Consider the following 13,835-nt stretch of genomic DNA (forward strand, 5'->3'; position numbering starts at 1 on the left):
AACATGTCACCTGGTACCGTGAATTTTTTTTCCGTAAGTTATGATGAAGACTATTTGCAGAACAGAAGTATAACTAAAGAAAGTATGAATCAGTTTTCTCAAAAAAGAGCAATTCATGAATCAAAACAAATTTTGCAATTGTTGACTATTGACAGTCAACAAGATAGCAAAAAGATGCGAACAACTAGAAAGTATCCAAATAACTTAAAGCAGCAAGGGCCATCTCCATTCACTACAGGTCAAGAACTGCTTCAATGTGAAAAAAATTTTTATGGACTTGTTAAACATAATTTGAATTTTGTCACTCACAGTGTGGAAAAGAAATACTTTCAGGATCCACAAATGCAGATAGGTGAAAGAAGCAATGAAGTAAACAGTTCAGAAAGAAAAGAAGAATATTATGATAGTGCTCAAAATTGTGATGTTTCTTCAGTACCAAAAACTATTGAAAATTATGCTCTCCAAGAACAAACTATCTCACATTATCCTGATTCTCATACTTTTTCTAAGAAAAGCATGCATTTACTAGACATGTATGAAAGTCTAATATATTCAAAAGAAGGTAAAAAAGAATTAAAAAGCAAACAAAAGACTTTAGCTTCTCATGTTGTTCAATCAGATAGAGAGAAAAGCGTTATAACAGGTACAAGGTCTGATAGAAAGCATATAAATCAGGCAGAACATACCACAAAAGCATATTTAACACCTAATTTAGAAAATGAGGAGTTTAAAATTTTAACTCAACGTAAGAAAAAAGATGGCATTTTAAATACTGGAGATACTGAATCTGAATTTCAGCAAGAAATGGTACCACTAATGTTATCTGTATCTCAGAAGAATACTAAATGCAGTTTAATCATTGACTATAATAATTTACTTCTTAAAAAGCATGGTCTAGTAGACACTTTTGCCAGTGAAGATCTAGAGCAACATTTAGACATTCAGAGGGAAGATTCCAAATCAGATCTTAGTATTAATCCTAGCAAATTTTCCTCAGATGAGATCTTCCATCATCTTGAGTCTATAAATCATATTATGGATCGCACTCCTAAGTACACGAAAGGTAGTTTAAACACACACCATTTAGTTGTTGGTTCTGATAATAAAATGCTTACACAAGACAAAGCAGTTTGTTTTAGAAACTTAAAGTATGTAGATAAACTATTTATTTATGGACATAAAAAAGTTACGCCAGAAAAGGGCCAGGAAGATAAGAAAAGTGAGAAAAACATAGTGCACAGGAACAAAAATGGGAGAAATGTTAATATAGGGCAAACTGCTATAAGCAATATTTTTGATAAAACTTCATATTATTTTGGAAAGATATATAAAACTAATGATAATGATGATTTCAAAAAACATAAAATTAATAAAAATATTAAAGCAGAGAGACATAAGGCTAAACATGCCCATGAACAAACAAAATATGAATGTCAGGATGTGAATGCTTTTTGTTATTTTAATAAAGTAATGCAATGGAAAAAATCTGTTACTGCAGATTCAGAAAAAGATAACAGAAACACTGACAGACTCCCAATTCTGGAAAGAGAGTCTATTTTCCAGAATGCAATTCAAAATGGTAAATTGATAACAAACATAGGCTTAGATTGGAAAGATGCCAGTTCCTCCTTAAGAGTCCAGGAATTTAATTTAAAGCTAGTTGAGGAATCAAGAAAGATTCTTCAAGCAAATATTTGTGTAGATGAATTGCAGGAACTACAGCAAGAGCTTGAAAAGCTTCAGTACAACATTTCTTCGTGTGAAAATATTTACAAGAAAAGAAAACAAGCAACAACTTTGGTGGAGCATCAACATAAATTAAATATTGGACACGGGAAGTGTATGAAGACCAAAATGCATTTACTGCCAGAAGTCCAAAGTCTTATATGGGATAGCAGAAACAACTGTGGAAGCCAAAAGACAGAATCAGGTATTAGGCCACTGTTTTGGTAATAAAAGTAGATAAATCAAACATTCCTGAAAATTTTTGTTTTTAAGCAAAGCAAAGAGCCTCTATTTTTTTAGGGAGAATGCAACAAAAATTGATGGCTCTTTTACACTGGCAAAACTTCAAGATAGTACCCTCCTCTAGGGGTGTCAAACTCAAGGCCTGTGGGCCAAATCCGGCCCTTGGGGTGCTTAGATCTGGCCCATAGGGCCGCCCTGGAAACAGCAAAGGACCAGCCTGCGGTACCTCTACCAGCGAAAATGGAGCCCGGGAGGGCCATGCGCATCCCCCCAGGCCCCATTTTTGCTGGCAGAGAGCTAGCAAAACTAACTAAAAACAAAAGGAGAAATGTTTCCCCTTTTGCATTTGAGCATGCAAGAAGGCACAGAAAAGGAGAAAGGAAAAGAGAAAAGATAAAGAAAAAAAAAGAAAAATGGGAAGAGAGCAAGGAAGGAAAAAGAAGGGAAAAGGGGAAAAAAAGAAAGAAGGAAGAAGGAAGGAAAAAGAAGAAAAGGAAGGAAGGAAGGAAGGAAGATTATAGTGATTGTGAAGGAGGGTCTGAGGGAAGTCCTGCCTTAGCACTTGGCAACCACTGGTGCCCTGACACAAATGACATCGAGGTGGCCATGGCCACCCTGGCCACGCCTACTCCGGCCATGACCAGCCGGCCCCCCCAAGGTCAATCACAACCTTGATGCGGCCTTCAATGAAATCAAGTTTGACACCCCTGCCCTACTCCTAAGTGTGATATTATTTTGGATGAAGCAACATGATTTAAAATAAAAAACAAATTGATGTTTTCAATTATTAGAAAAAGTGCAATATTTCCACAACGTAAGCATAATTTTAGCAGATGTATTATTTATACATGACTTGGACTATTAAATGCATTCTAGTTCTTAATCATTCAGATTTTAATTGTTAATATATATTAGAAAGGAACACTACATTTAATTCTGCATCAGTCTGGAAATCAGGTCTCTAATATATTTCCTGTCTTCATAATGAACAGAAGATAAAGACTTCCAAATGTGAACAATTCAAGTGGAATGTTGTAGAATCATTCCCACAATTCTGAAAATTCTTATTTTAATTTTCTTTTTTCCCCTTTTTTATAAGGCATATTATTTCATATTCATAAGACTGATAAATAATTATTCTCAAAAAATTATCCTGATTTTTAGGACCTTCTGAATGTCTTGATAGTGATAATGGCCTGGACTCTAACAATTATTAGGAATGTTTTACTTATATGGATTTAGCTCCCAAGTACTTTCACTCAAAAATCAATTTTGACTCTGGGGGATTCTTGGGAATGATGTCATTATTGTATGTGCTTGTTGTTTATTACTGAGGAAAAATCTAGGTGTTATCTGGTTCCAAACATGGTGCTCTAAATATTGTTCAATAAAAACAAAATAAACCCAAATGTGATTTGCTTGTGCTGGCTTGAGCATAATGTGTGGATCCAGCCACTTTGTTTATAAACGATGATTTGAGTCTTAACATATTGAGCAAGCCCAACTATGCTTATATATTATAGTTAAACAAACCATGTCATGGCGTGATTTGTGAACCCAGATTCATGGCAATCTTAATTAACCAAAATTATTTTTAGCACTATAATGGAAATGAGAAAAAAGTTAAATGGAGGATCAGGTGAAAAATGGAAAGGACTACCTAATCTATCCCATGCTTGTTAATTCCATCCACCCACTCCCAGGTTCAAAGATATCTGTAAGTGTATATATGGTTACAGTTTACTTAGCTGTTGAAATTTAAATTGTTATCTGATACTTTACTCCACATCCAATAAATATTCAATCAGAAATTCCTCAGTACTCAAGTAAATGGATAGAGGACTGATATTTTCATATATAATTTTATTTATATGTTTTTCAGACTTATTTGTCACCCATCTCACTTTGAGATGACTGAGGGTGGCAAATTATTAGCAATTTAGCATGAATTCTAATAATAAAATTCATTTTTTCTAAATTATTTTCTGTGGAAAAACTGTGGAATAGAAAAGCCCACATTTTTTCAAGATGTAAGTTAATGATGCAGAATACAGCCAGCTAAAATGTCATATAAATTAAAAATATAATATAGAATTCTTTGCAGATAATGGGAAATTACCTGGCAATGGTCTCAAAGAAAAAAATCCTTTGAATTTAAGTAAGGAAGCTAAGAATGATCAGTATTCTGAAAAAAACCCACCTCCCACAAATAGTAAGAAAAAGCCAAATGCTTCAGGAAAAAAATATCTAGATCAACAGGCTGTCAAAGAAGAAGTACAAGAGAACAATCTAATGAATCAAAGTTGTATCATTAGTAATGGTAAGCAAACTTAATCTAAATATTAAAAGACCAGATTTTAAAAAATATTTCATCTGTAAAGATAATTGGTAAGAACTGTTTTTTTTTCTTGTGCATGAAACAGACTATGAAAGGCTACTTCAAATAATCCCGGATTTGAATACATTTGGTACCATTATAACTTCTATTTTTTCATCTATGATACCTATAGATAAAAAGGTAAGTTTCTTTAATATGAGTCTAGTTTCTGATGCTAATGCTAATCATAAAAAATGTAGTATGGCTACCATGTCTAGGTAGCCAAAAATCTGGACAAATAGAGATCAGCAAAGAGACACATAATGTTCTGGATCTCTATTGTTCTTGCATGTTTTTCAAGATTTTTGCAGTTCATGTATGACAGTTTTTAAAAATATTTATTTGGCATTTAAAGTGTTGCACGTAATGCCTTTTAAGCGTATATTTTTCAAGATAGTTAAAGGTAGATATAGTTTGTCTTATGGACCTGAATTATAATTCAAATTATAATTAACATATTCCACTTTAATAAATTAAATGTAAATAATTTGTGTTGGACAGCTTTTAGTGTTTGATATCAGAAGGCAAGTATTACCTAGGCAGAGGCAGGCTTCAATAGAATCCTTTATTGCTCTATTAATTCCACAAGAAATGGCCCTACAACCGCTGTTAAGGCTCTACCCCATACTACCCTGAAGGCAGACACCCTCAGTCCCAGAAACAAAAGCCAGCAAGCAAAAAACCAATTCACAAAGGCAGATAGGAAGTTCAAAGAGAAGGTGCAAGCTCATGGGGCAAGGTTCATAGTCAAAGTCCACAGGATAAGGTCACAAGGCAAGTGGCAAGTTCACCAGGCAAAGGCATAAGGCAAAGCAGAGGCAGAAACACAAGTCAAGGCCAACTTTTTCCAAACCTAGGGGAGTGTATGCCAAAGCAAACAATTATTCCCAAAAAAGACAATCTCCCTTAGCTTTTGCTTAAGTCAACCCGTGTCATGTGGTTCTTGTGAGGAGGGGCAGGGCGACCTTCTCCCAGCAGCTTGGCAGACCTTCTTTGAGCTTGCCTCCACTCTACTCTCTCTGCCCTCAGATGGAGTGGGGGAGGCAGCTGTTCCTCATCAGAGGGGATCTACTGCCTCTCAGCACCATTGCCTATCTGCAGCCGATCCTTCCCCATGTCTGTGAGAACAAGCAGTTCTCCATCTAGTTGACCACCTCCCCCAATGCCTGAGAGCCTGGCCAGTATTGTCCTCAGCCCCTGGCCTCTCCAAACATTGCAAGGGAGATGTGCCATCCCCTGTTGGACAGTCCCAGTTCCAACTCCTCCTCTTCCGAACTGGGATCCGATGGGCCATGACAGCAAGATTACTCCAGTCTGACACCTTTCTTCTGGTCTCCAAAAGCAGAGGTGACCTCATTTTGCACTGCATTTCTCCTGCTATTTTTCCCACTCACATCCATGTCAAACAGGGATGGAAAAGGTATGGGGAAAATTTAAGGAAATTTAAAATGATTGTGTAAGAATAACATAACCTAGCAATTATAGAGAGTGGACAGATTCAAACTGTAGCTGCAAAATTAAATTCCCAGCAATTTCTTTCTTCCACAACAAAGTCAGTAAAATTATTCAATGCAGATGATGCTTTATGATCATATGGGCACAGAGCTGTGTATATGCAACATAAATATGTTTAAAAGTCCCCAATTTTATTAAAAATATTGTCAGGGTCAAATTAAAAAAAATTAGTACTATCACAGCCTGCCCAGACTTTTTGGGATATGATAAACAAATACACATAATTGCAATAATTCCATTTTATAATTTCGATGGACTTGGCAAAATGTATTATTTTTAATTGACTGATGGAAATTAAAGGACTCAAAATTCTGGCAGTGAAAAGAGTTTTTCCCTACACAGCCTCACTCCATGCTTCTTAAACAGTCCTAACTTAGAAGTAAAATTCAAATCCAGTGGAGGTTAGTTTTCAGTAAGTATGCTTAGGAATGAAACCTGCTAATTTGGCACTTAATACTTTAGCAATCATATAAAAAGGAATACTGGTAGATATGAACTAGCGCTTCTATGTAAGTGGGATATATGCATTATTATTGCAGACCAGCTTGTCTATTTCAACAATTGTCAGCCTGATAGTCTATTTTTTCCAACACTGTCATAAGTCTAAATGTTTTACTTTGCAGGTTGGGGGAGGGTGGTAGAACAGTACTACAAAACCTCTCTGTTAAAATGTTTTAAAATATTTTCTATAAATAAATAATTCTATATTTTCCAATTATGGTATACTACAGTGATAAACTAAAAGATTGTTTGTCATAAACTTCTCTTTTGCACCCTCTTGCATTAAAAGCATTAATATTAGTAGAGAATCTCATGTCCATTTGGAAGCAAATACTATCTAAGATTTTATCATCTGGGTTATGAGTTTCTAAAATTGAAATAATTTAATGCTTTTATAGCATCTTATAGAGTTAAACTTCCCATTCCACAAATGGGAGAGGAGGTATATGATATAGTTAAACTTTGAAATGGAAAATGAGACTATGAATGTTTTTATCTAAAAGATACCAACCTGTTGGACTGCCACATAGTCATTGTACCAGATGCTTTCCTAGTACATACTTTCCAATTACTAGATGCGTTTTTATTTTTCAATCTGTGAGTTGGGGGAGGCTGCTTTAGTTAATTTTTCTATTATTTCTATCCTATAATGTCAAGAGTATGAAATATTGGTTTCTATTTTGGGTGCGAAAACAAATCTATGCATAGAAAAACACACATACATAAATCCGTGACTAATATGTTATATCCATGCTATGTATCTCAGTTCCCTTTTAGCATAAATTCACTGATAATTTTCTAACTTTTAACATCTCTTGCCCTTTCTTCTTCTCTTTTGTTCAACAAGCAAGACCAGGAATGTGAATCTTATGGATAGTTTGCTTTATAGGTGTCATATCATTGAAAACATAGTCGTCTTTAATTTTCTTCTGGGCAACTTTAGAAAGGATGTTTTTATTGAGTGATATTCCTTTACCATATCTCTTGCATCAGGCAAAAAGCCTTGATTTCTGTCAGGTTTTTTATTAGAAATTAATTGTATGCTTTAGCATTTTAGTTTTGCATCCCCACTATCTACCCTTGTATTTACATATTACATATTAATTCATTTTAAATTTTAAATATTATTTTACAGCATGTAAGTCTCTATTCTGGAGGGTAATGTATCAGTTATATGTAATCTGTTCTGAATGGTGATATACCAAATCTAAAAACAATTAAACAATTTAAATAAAATTCTATATACAGTACACAACACAATATGAAATTTTTGCTGCCCTATGTATGCTGGTGGGCAAAAATGACATAAACCTATGGCCTAGGTCTGTTCAAAATGGAAGAGGTTGCATTTAGAAGTAAAATGCCATATCTGAGACATAATTTTCTTAGTGGAATGAATGACATTGAGGCAGGAACTTGTTATACAAGTTTCATGTTTTATCTGAACCTGCTATTTTGCTTGGTTTCTTGCTACATTTATATTTAAATACCATTGATTAGTAATTAATCATAATGGTAAAAAGCAGAGAGAGATGTTTAAAACAGCTGATACAGATCTTATAAAAATATAGTTACTATAAAATTATTTTTTGCCAAATGCAAAACATTCCCTTCCATGCAAGAAAAGCATATCCCAGCAGTGGATGTTGTGTATAAAGTGACAGTTATAAAGATATATATAGCAGTGGTATATTGAATCTTGAAAAAACAAATATCCTCAGCCTATATTTCAAAGCCAGAATGTTTACTTGCTGGATGTACTGTTTCACATCTGAATCCATCTCATTGTTGATGGCTTTAACTATTTATTCCCTGGCCCTCTCTATTAAAAGTTTACTCCTTCAGTCCAGATTTTATGCCAAAACAACATGATTGTGTAACCTAAGCATTAAAGACAATGCATTTAAATATGTCATCTTACCTCATATGAAGAGCTTATGTATTCCAACTCTTCAAATTTAAATAAGAAACATCTGATCTAAAGACATGTTGACATTTTGTGTCATAACTGGTCAAAAGATTTTCACTGTGTTATAGCATAAGCATTCTTATATTTTTATTAAATTTCAAAGATGATACAATTAACATTATTTTTAAAAATCATTTGAGAGCCCTCAAATGATTATATAATATAATTTCCAGAAAGAACCCAATCTATTAACTATATGGTAAAGTGATTTCAGACAACAGAATAAACTGTTTTTGGTGATTTTTTTTAGAATAGAAATAGAATTCTTTATTGGCCAAGTGCGATTAGACACACAAGGAATTTGTCTCCGGTGCATAAGCTCTCAGTATATATACAATAGTGATAGATCATTATCATAGTCATTGTAAAAACACATTCATCATAAAACATTAGCTACAACACTTAATGATAGTCATGGATACTAAATAAGCAATCAACATAAATCATACTAGGATACTAATTAAACGATTTAAATTGTAAGATACAAGCAACGAAGTTATAGTCATAAGAAGATAACGTGATAGGTGATAGAGAAAATGAGAATAATGATGGTAATACTGCCTTTTTAGATAGTTTGACAGTATTGTGGAAATTAGTTATTTAGCAGATAAATAAAAACTCCTTGTGTCTCGTTGTTCTGACGTGCAGTGCCCTATAGCGTCGTTTTGAGGGTAGAAGGTGAAACAATTTGTCTAGGATGCGAGGGGTGTGTAGATATTTTGACAGACCTCTTTCTGGCTTGTGCAGTATATAGTTCCTCAATGGAAGGCAGATTGGTAGCAATTGTCTTTTCTGCAGTTCTAATTATCCTCTGAAGTCTGTGTTTGGATTGGTTGCAGTGCCAAACCAGACATTTATAGAGGTGCAGATGACAGATTAAATAATTCCTCTATAGAACTGTATCCACAGTTCCTTGGGCAGTCTGACCTTCCTGAATAAACTGAATGAACTGTTTTGTCTTCCGAGTGACTAATATATCATTACCTTGCAAGAACATGTCAAGGAATGTTCAAAGTCTGCCTTAGAACAGAATTTTTGAACCTTGGCAACTTTAAGAAGTTTGAACTTCTACTCCCAGAATTCCCCAGTCAAAATGCTGACTGGAGATTTTCTGAGTTTTGAGGTCCACAGTTCTTAAATTTTATCAAGGTTGAAAAACACTCCCTTAGCAGGTAGAGCATGTGAGAGTGGCTAGTTGCAATGCCAGGTACTGCATTGTCTTCATGGTATCATGCCTATGGATAATAGAATCAACATGCATCTACGGATAACAGTTTAATTAACTTTTTTTTTTAATCAGAGGTAAGGGAATCCGAACTTGTGCTATCTTCTGAACAAGTGCGATATTTTTCAATTTTAATCTGCGTCAGGTAGTAGAGGTCCGTCCTTCGGAGAAGAAGTCCTTCTGGCCCAATCTGGTACTTCGCCCTCTCCTCCCTACTACTTCTTGGGGGGGAATTATTTGTTGACAAGTTGGGGGTTGCTTTGTATCTGCTGGTCTCTTCCTCTTTGAGCAGACATGGTTTCTTCCTCTTCCCCTCCCCGGCGCTGCCGGTGGTACCTCCCGATAGCCATCCGAGACAGGAAGAGGCGGCGCTGGCGGCGCTATCGGGGCTTATTTGGTAGAATCGCAGCTGATGCAGTAAGATGGCAGCGTCTTTTAATGTCGCCGTTGCTGGGGGCAGTCCGGAGGGCGCTGTCGCCGGGATTTTCGGGCTGGGTTGGAGGGACTGCGTTCAGCACTACTATGGCTTGGCCTTGAGAAGTGCTCGGAGCGTGAGTGTGGGGGACAGAGGGGACTGATTGTGAAACAATGTGGAACGAGGGTCGATCGGCCCTTGGCCGAAGCTAACCTGCCGAGTTCCCCGGGATTTGGCGCAACTTCTAGCAGACGCTTAGTTTTCTAGGAGCAAGGAGTCCGCAAAGATACGTGGCGGTGTGCTGAAGCTTTCAACATCGCGCGGCCCTAGTTCCTCATAGGGGACGGTGGCCGTTGTTCTGCAAGGATAAGGAAATTTCCCCATATTCTGCTGCTGCTGCTCCTGGTTTCTGTGATAAAGACCAGATTCAAACGAAGCCTCCAAAGCTAGGGAAAAAATAACCCCGGTGTCTTAAGTCCTGTTCTTTCAGTAGTTGCATGAGGCAGTAATTCGGATGAAACTTCCCTATCAGTAAAGCTTGGTGTTACGAATTGTAGGTAAAGCCACGTTATCCTTAGTAGAAAAATAGAAAAAACTTCAGCCTCTTTACAGGTCTGTAGAATTGCTCCTGTCTTTTGTTTAGGTATACATATTACCAAGGCCCAATTACTTTCCCAGACTGGTGGCTTTGGAAAATTAATGATGGGAACAGAAGTCCAGTATATCTGGAGGACATCAGGCTAGGCAATGCTGGGCATGACTTATAACTGAAACAGGCATTATAAATCAGATGTTTGCACAAATGTTGGTGATGAAACTTGGATGTTTGAGTTGTGTTGAGAATAGATAAGGAGGTCCAGGTTCAAGATTGTTATTTGAGATACCGTTTTTCTAATCAGCCAGAGCAATTGAGCAAAGTGATGGTCATGCTTCAGATCACTTTACTGAAACAATATCATTTAGGCAGTGCATTTTATCTGTTGCAATAGATGCCTTCTGGAATGGCGTCCTCCTGTTTCGTGGCTTCCCGGCTATAGCTTTCTGGAGATATTAAAACTGTGGCTGTGGTCTTTGGCTTGGGTTAGCATGGATACCAAACTTTTGCTAGTTTTGGCTGCTCTGGGGTATGTTTAGCTGTTGCATTCTTCCAGATTGCATGTTTTTTTGTTGTAAACCACCCAGAATCTTTTGGGAGTTGGTCAGTTCTCAAGTCTCCAAATTGAATAAAGATTTGTCTTTCAGCATGTAGTGTTGAGGTCATATGAGATGGGGATTATAATTTTGCTTGGCATAAAGTCTACTGCAGGAATTATTGTGTAACTAATAAAACATTAATAAGCTCTACCTGTAAAATCAGGATTTATACATGTGTACTCTGATTATGTATATAAAACAAGGAAGCCATACATGTCACTTTTGTTGATGACCTGTGGCAGGATCTAAATGGAGACATAATGGTTTTTATGCTCCTACTGAATTTGTTAGTGGGGTTCAGTACCATTAATTGCAGTATCCTTCTGGACTGCTTGCAATAGTTGTAGAAAATATTTTACAATGGTTCTACTTCTTCAGAGCAGGTATTTCAAATTGGGGCGGAAGAAGAAGAGTTGAGCTTTCTCCCCTTCTTTTAAAAAAAGAAAAATCTTTTGAAAAATCTGCTGGGGACATCGGTCAGTTTGGATTAAGGTGTCCTCAGTTTACCATCACCCAGGGCCAACCAGGAAATGGATAGAAGTCTGATCAAGTGTTTAGAAACTGTTGGTAACTGGAGGAGACACTTTGGCTACAGTTGAATCAAGACAGATTTGCTGTTTGTACAGAAGTCCTCTGGCTCCAGATTAGTTATATCTATCATTCCATATGGACTGTACATGTGAAGGAACAGGTGCACACTTTGGAAGATTTCTGGTCTCATAATACCTGCTAGATCAGCAGGTAGATGCTGTAGCCAGAACAGACTTTGCCCAGCAATTGTGAGTTATTATTACAGTGGTACAACAATGTTACTTGACAGCCCTAAATATATTCTGATTAGAGGCTGAATTCCACATACTGATTTCAGTTATCAGCCAAATCCTTGGTTTCAGGCTTCTAGCAGAATTCTCCTTAGCATCTTTAATTATTCAGCAGTTTTGCCCTTGGCACTGAAAACAGGAAAATTTATAATGCTAACTTTCATAGCTATATTTCTCATTTTGTCTATAAAATTTTCTGGGCATCATTTGTGACAAAAGGTGAAAGTGGACTAACAGCCTAATCTTTTGCATGTTTAATTGGGTGTTAGTTTGATTTACTTGTTCAGGATTGCTGTTTATGGCCATATTTTTTTTGCACGCTTATATGTAAGCTGCTAATAGATTTATATTGGAGTAAAGAAATATTAGGACATGTCAAATTTAACTTACTTCACTATATGATTGTTACTTGAGATATCGTTTCTCAAGTCATTAATATTTATTTGCCAGCATATATTCAACAAATTTGAAAGATAAGAGTTTCTGAAAATACTGTAGTCACTTCCACAAAATAAAGAAAAGTAAACACTGACAACTCAATTAATAAATAGTACTTGGTATTTATTTGTGCAATTGCCCTGATTAATGTAATGTAACTATTCCCTTTTCCCTTTTATGTTTATTATGCAATTTAGCTGGGGAACATTTTATTAAATGCAGTAATTATGAATTAATATGATCAAAATATGAAAATTGTGTTAACAATTGTTCTGTCAGGCTTTAACTTTGTTTTCCTTCTTTAAAGGTTTTCTCATCACTCCCTGAAAATATGAGACCTGGTCCAGATCTCTTTGGTTTTTCATGGGAAATTGTTATGGTTGCCATTTTTACTGTTTTACTGTTCGTATGCAGAATGTATAAATCAGTAAGTATGCAGTGTGTTATTAAATTGGAATTCTGTAAAATCATTCTGCTAAGCATCTAGTTAGAGAAGATTTTTATACCATGTTCCTATGAGTGCTTATTTGCCAGTAGGTCAATTTATGGATAATTAAGTTTAAAACTGTAACCCTAAATCACTACATAGATTCAGGAGGATGCTCCTCTCTTCAATCAGAATATATATTGAAAATATTAAAAAAAAATTAAGCTCAATCATTTTTGAGAATTATTAGCAAATTTTATTTTCTTTGACTAAACTTCCTTTGATCTGGAATATTTAACACAGCATAATTGACATTTTCAAATCGAATTTTGTGATTTATAATTACCATATATAAGAACAGCATTTTGCAAAATGTAAATTATAATAAAGTATATAAACTCTTTTCCCTTCTTCCTTAAACTAGCTTTTTGTAAAATCTCTGTCTTGTGAAATGATGATTATACAATCTTTCCTTCCTTGTCCTATTTAAATATTTTGGTAAACATCACATTGTAACCTAAAGCATCATACAAAATGTGCTTTACTCTTTGCTTATACGTTTTATAAAATAATACAACTAATAAGTTATGGGAAAACTTTGCAACATTTCAGAATTGCCTCCATTTGGAAAATGCTTGTAATTTTAAACCAACTTGTTTTGATTTATTTATTTGATTTCTATAACCGCCGACCTCAACAAGAATATCTCATAAAACATAAAAACAATTTTAAAAATTAAGACAATTAGGCCAGGAGTCCCTGGGCTGTGGCCCACTACCAGGCCTTGAGCTATTCGGAACTGGGCCATGGAATGGTGGGGTAAACATGCATGTGTGCATATCCCTATTTGTGCAAGCAGCATGTGAACGCGTGTATGTGCATGCATGCCTGTTGCTTGTGCAAATGGATCTGTGTACACGCCCACCGCTCATGTGGATCCATCCCTTCTCTTCCCCCTCCCTGTCAGTCTGCAAAGCCAGAAAGG

At 35.7% G+C, this 13,835-nt stretch overlaps 1 protein-coding gene across 2 annotated transcripts in view; it reads left to right on the forward strand.

Annotated features, from left to right (window-relative positions):
- Window positions 1-13,835, forward strand: part of MIA2 (MIA SH3 domain ER export factor 2) — a 63,055-nt gene that overhangs the window by 15,556 nt on the left and 33,664 nt on the right. For both annotated transcript variants that reach the window (XM_058162303.1, XM_058162305.1), the window contains 3 exons: window positions 4,073-4,288; window positions 4,392-4,486; window positions 12,731-12,850. In XM_058162303.1, the coding sequence (XP_058018286.1) occupies window positions 4,073-4,288; window positions 4,392-4,486; window positions 12,731-12,850 (431 nt within the window). The remainder of the gene's footprint in view (window positions 1-4,072; window positions 4,289-4,391; window positions 4,487-12,730; window positions 12,851-13,835) is intronic.

The sequence above is a fragment of the Ahaetulla prasina genome, chromosome 1 (assembly GCF_028640845.1).
Source record: "Ahaetulla prasina isolate Xishuangbanna chromosome 1, ASM2864084v1, whole genome shotgun sequence".
In the NCBI taxonomy this organism is placed as follows: Eukaryota; Metazoa; Chordata; class Lepidosauria; order Squamata; family Colubridae; genus Ahaetulla; species Ahaetulla prasina.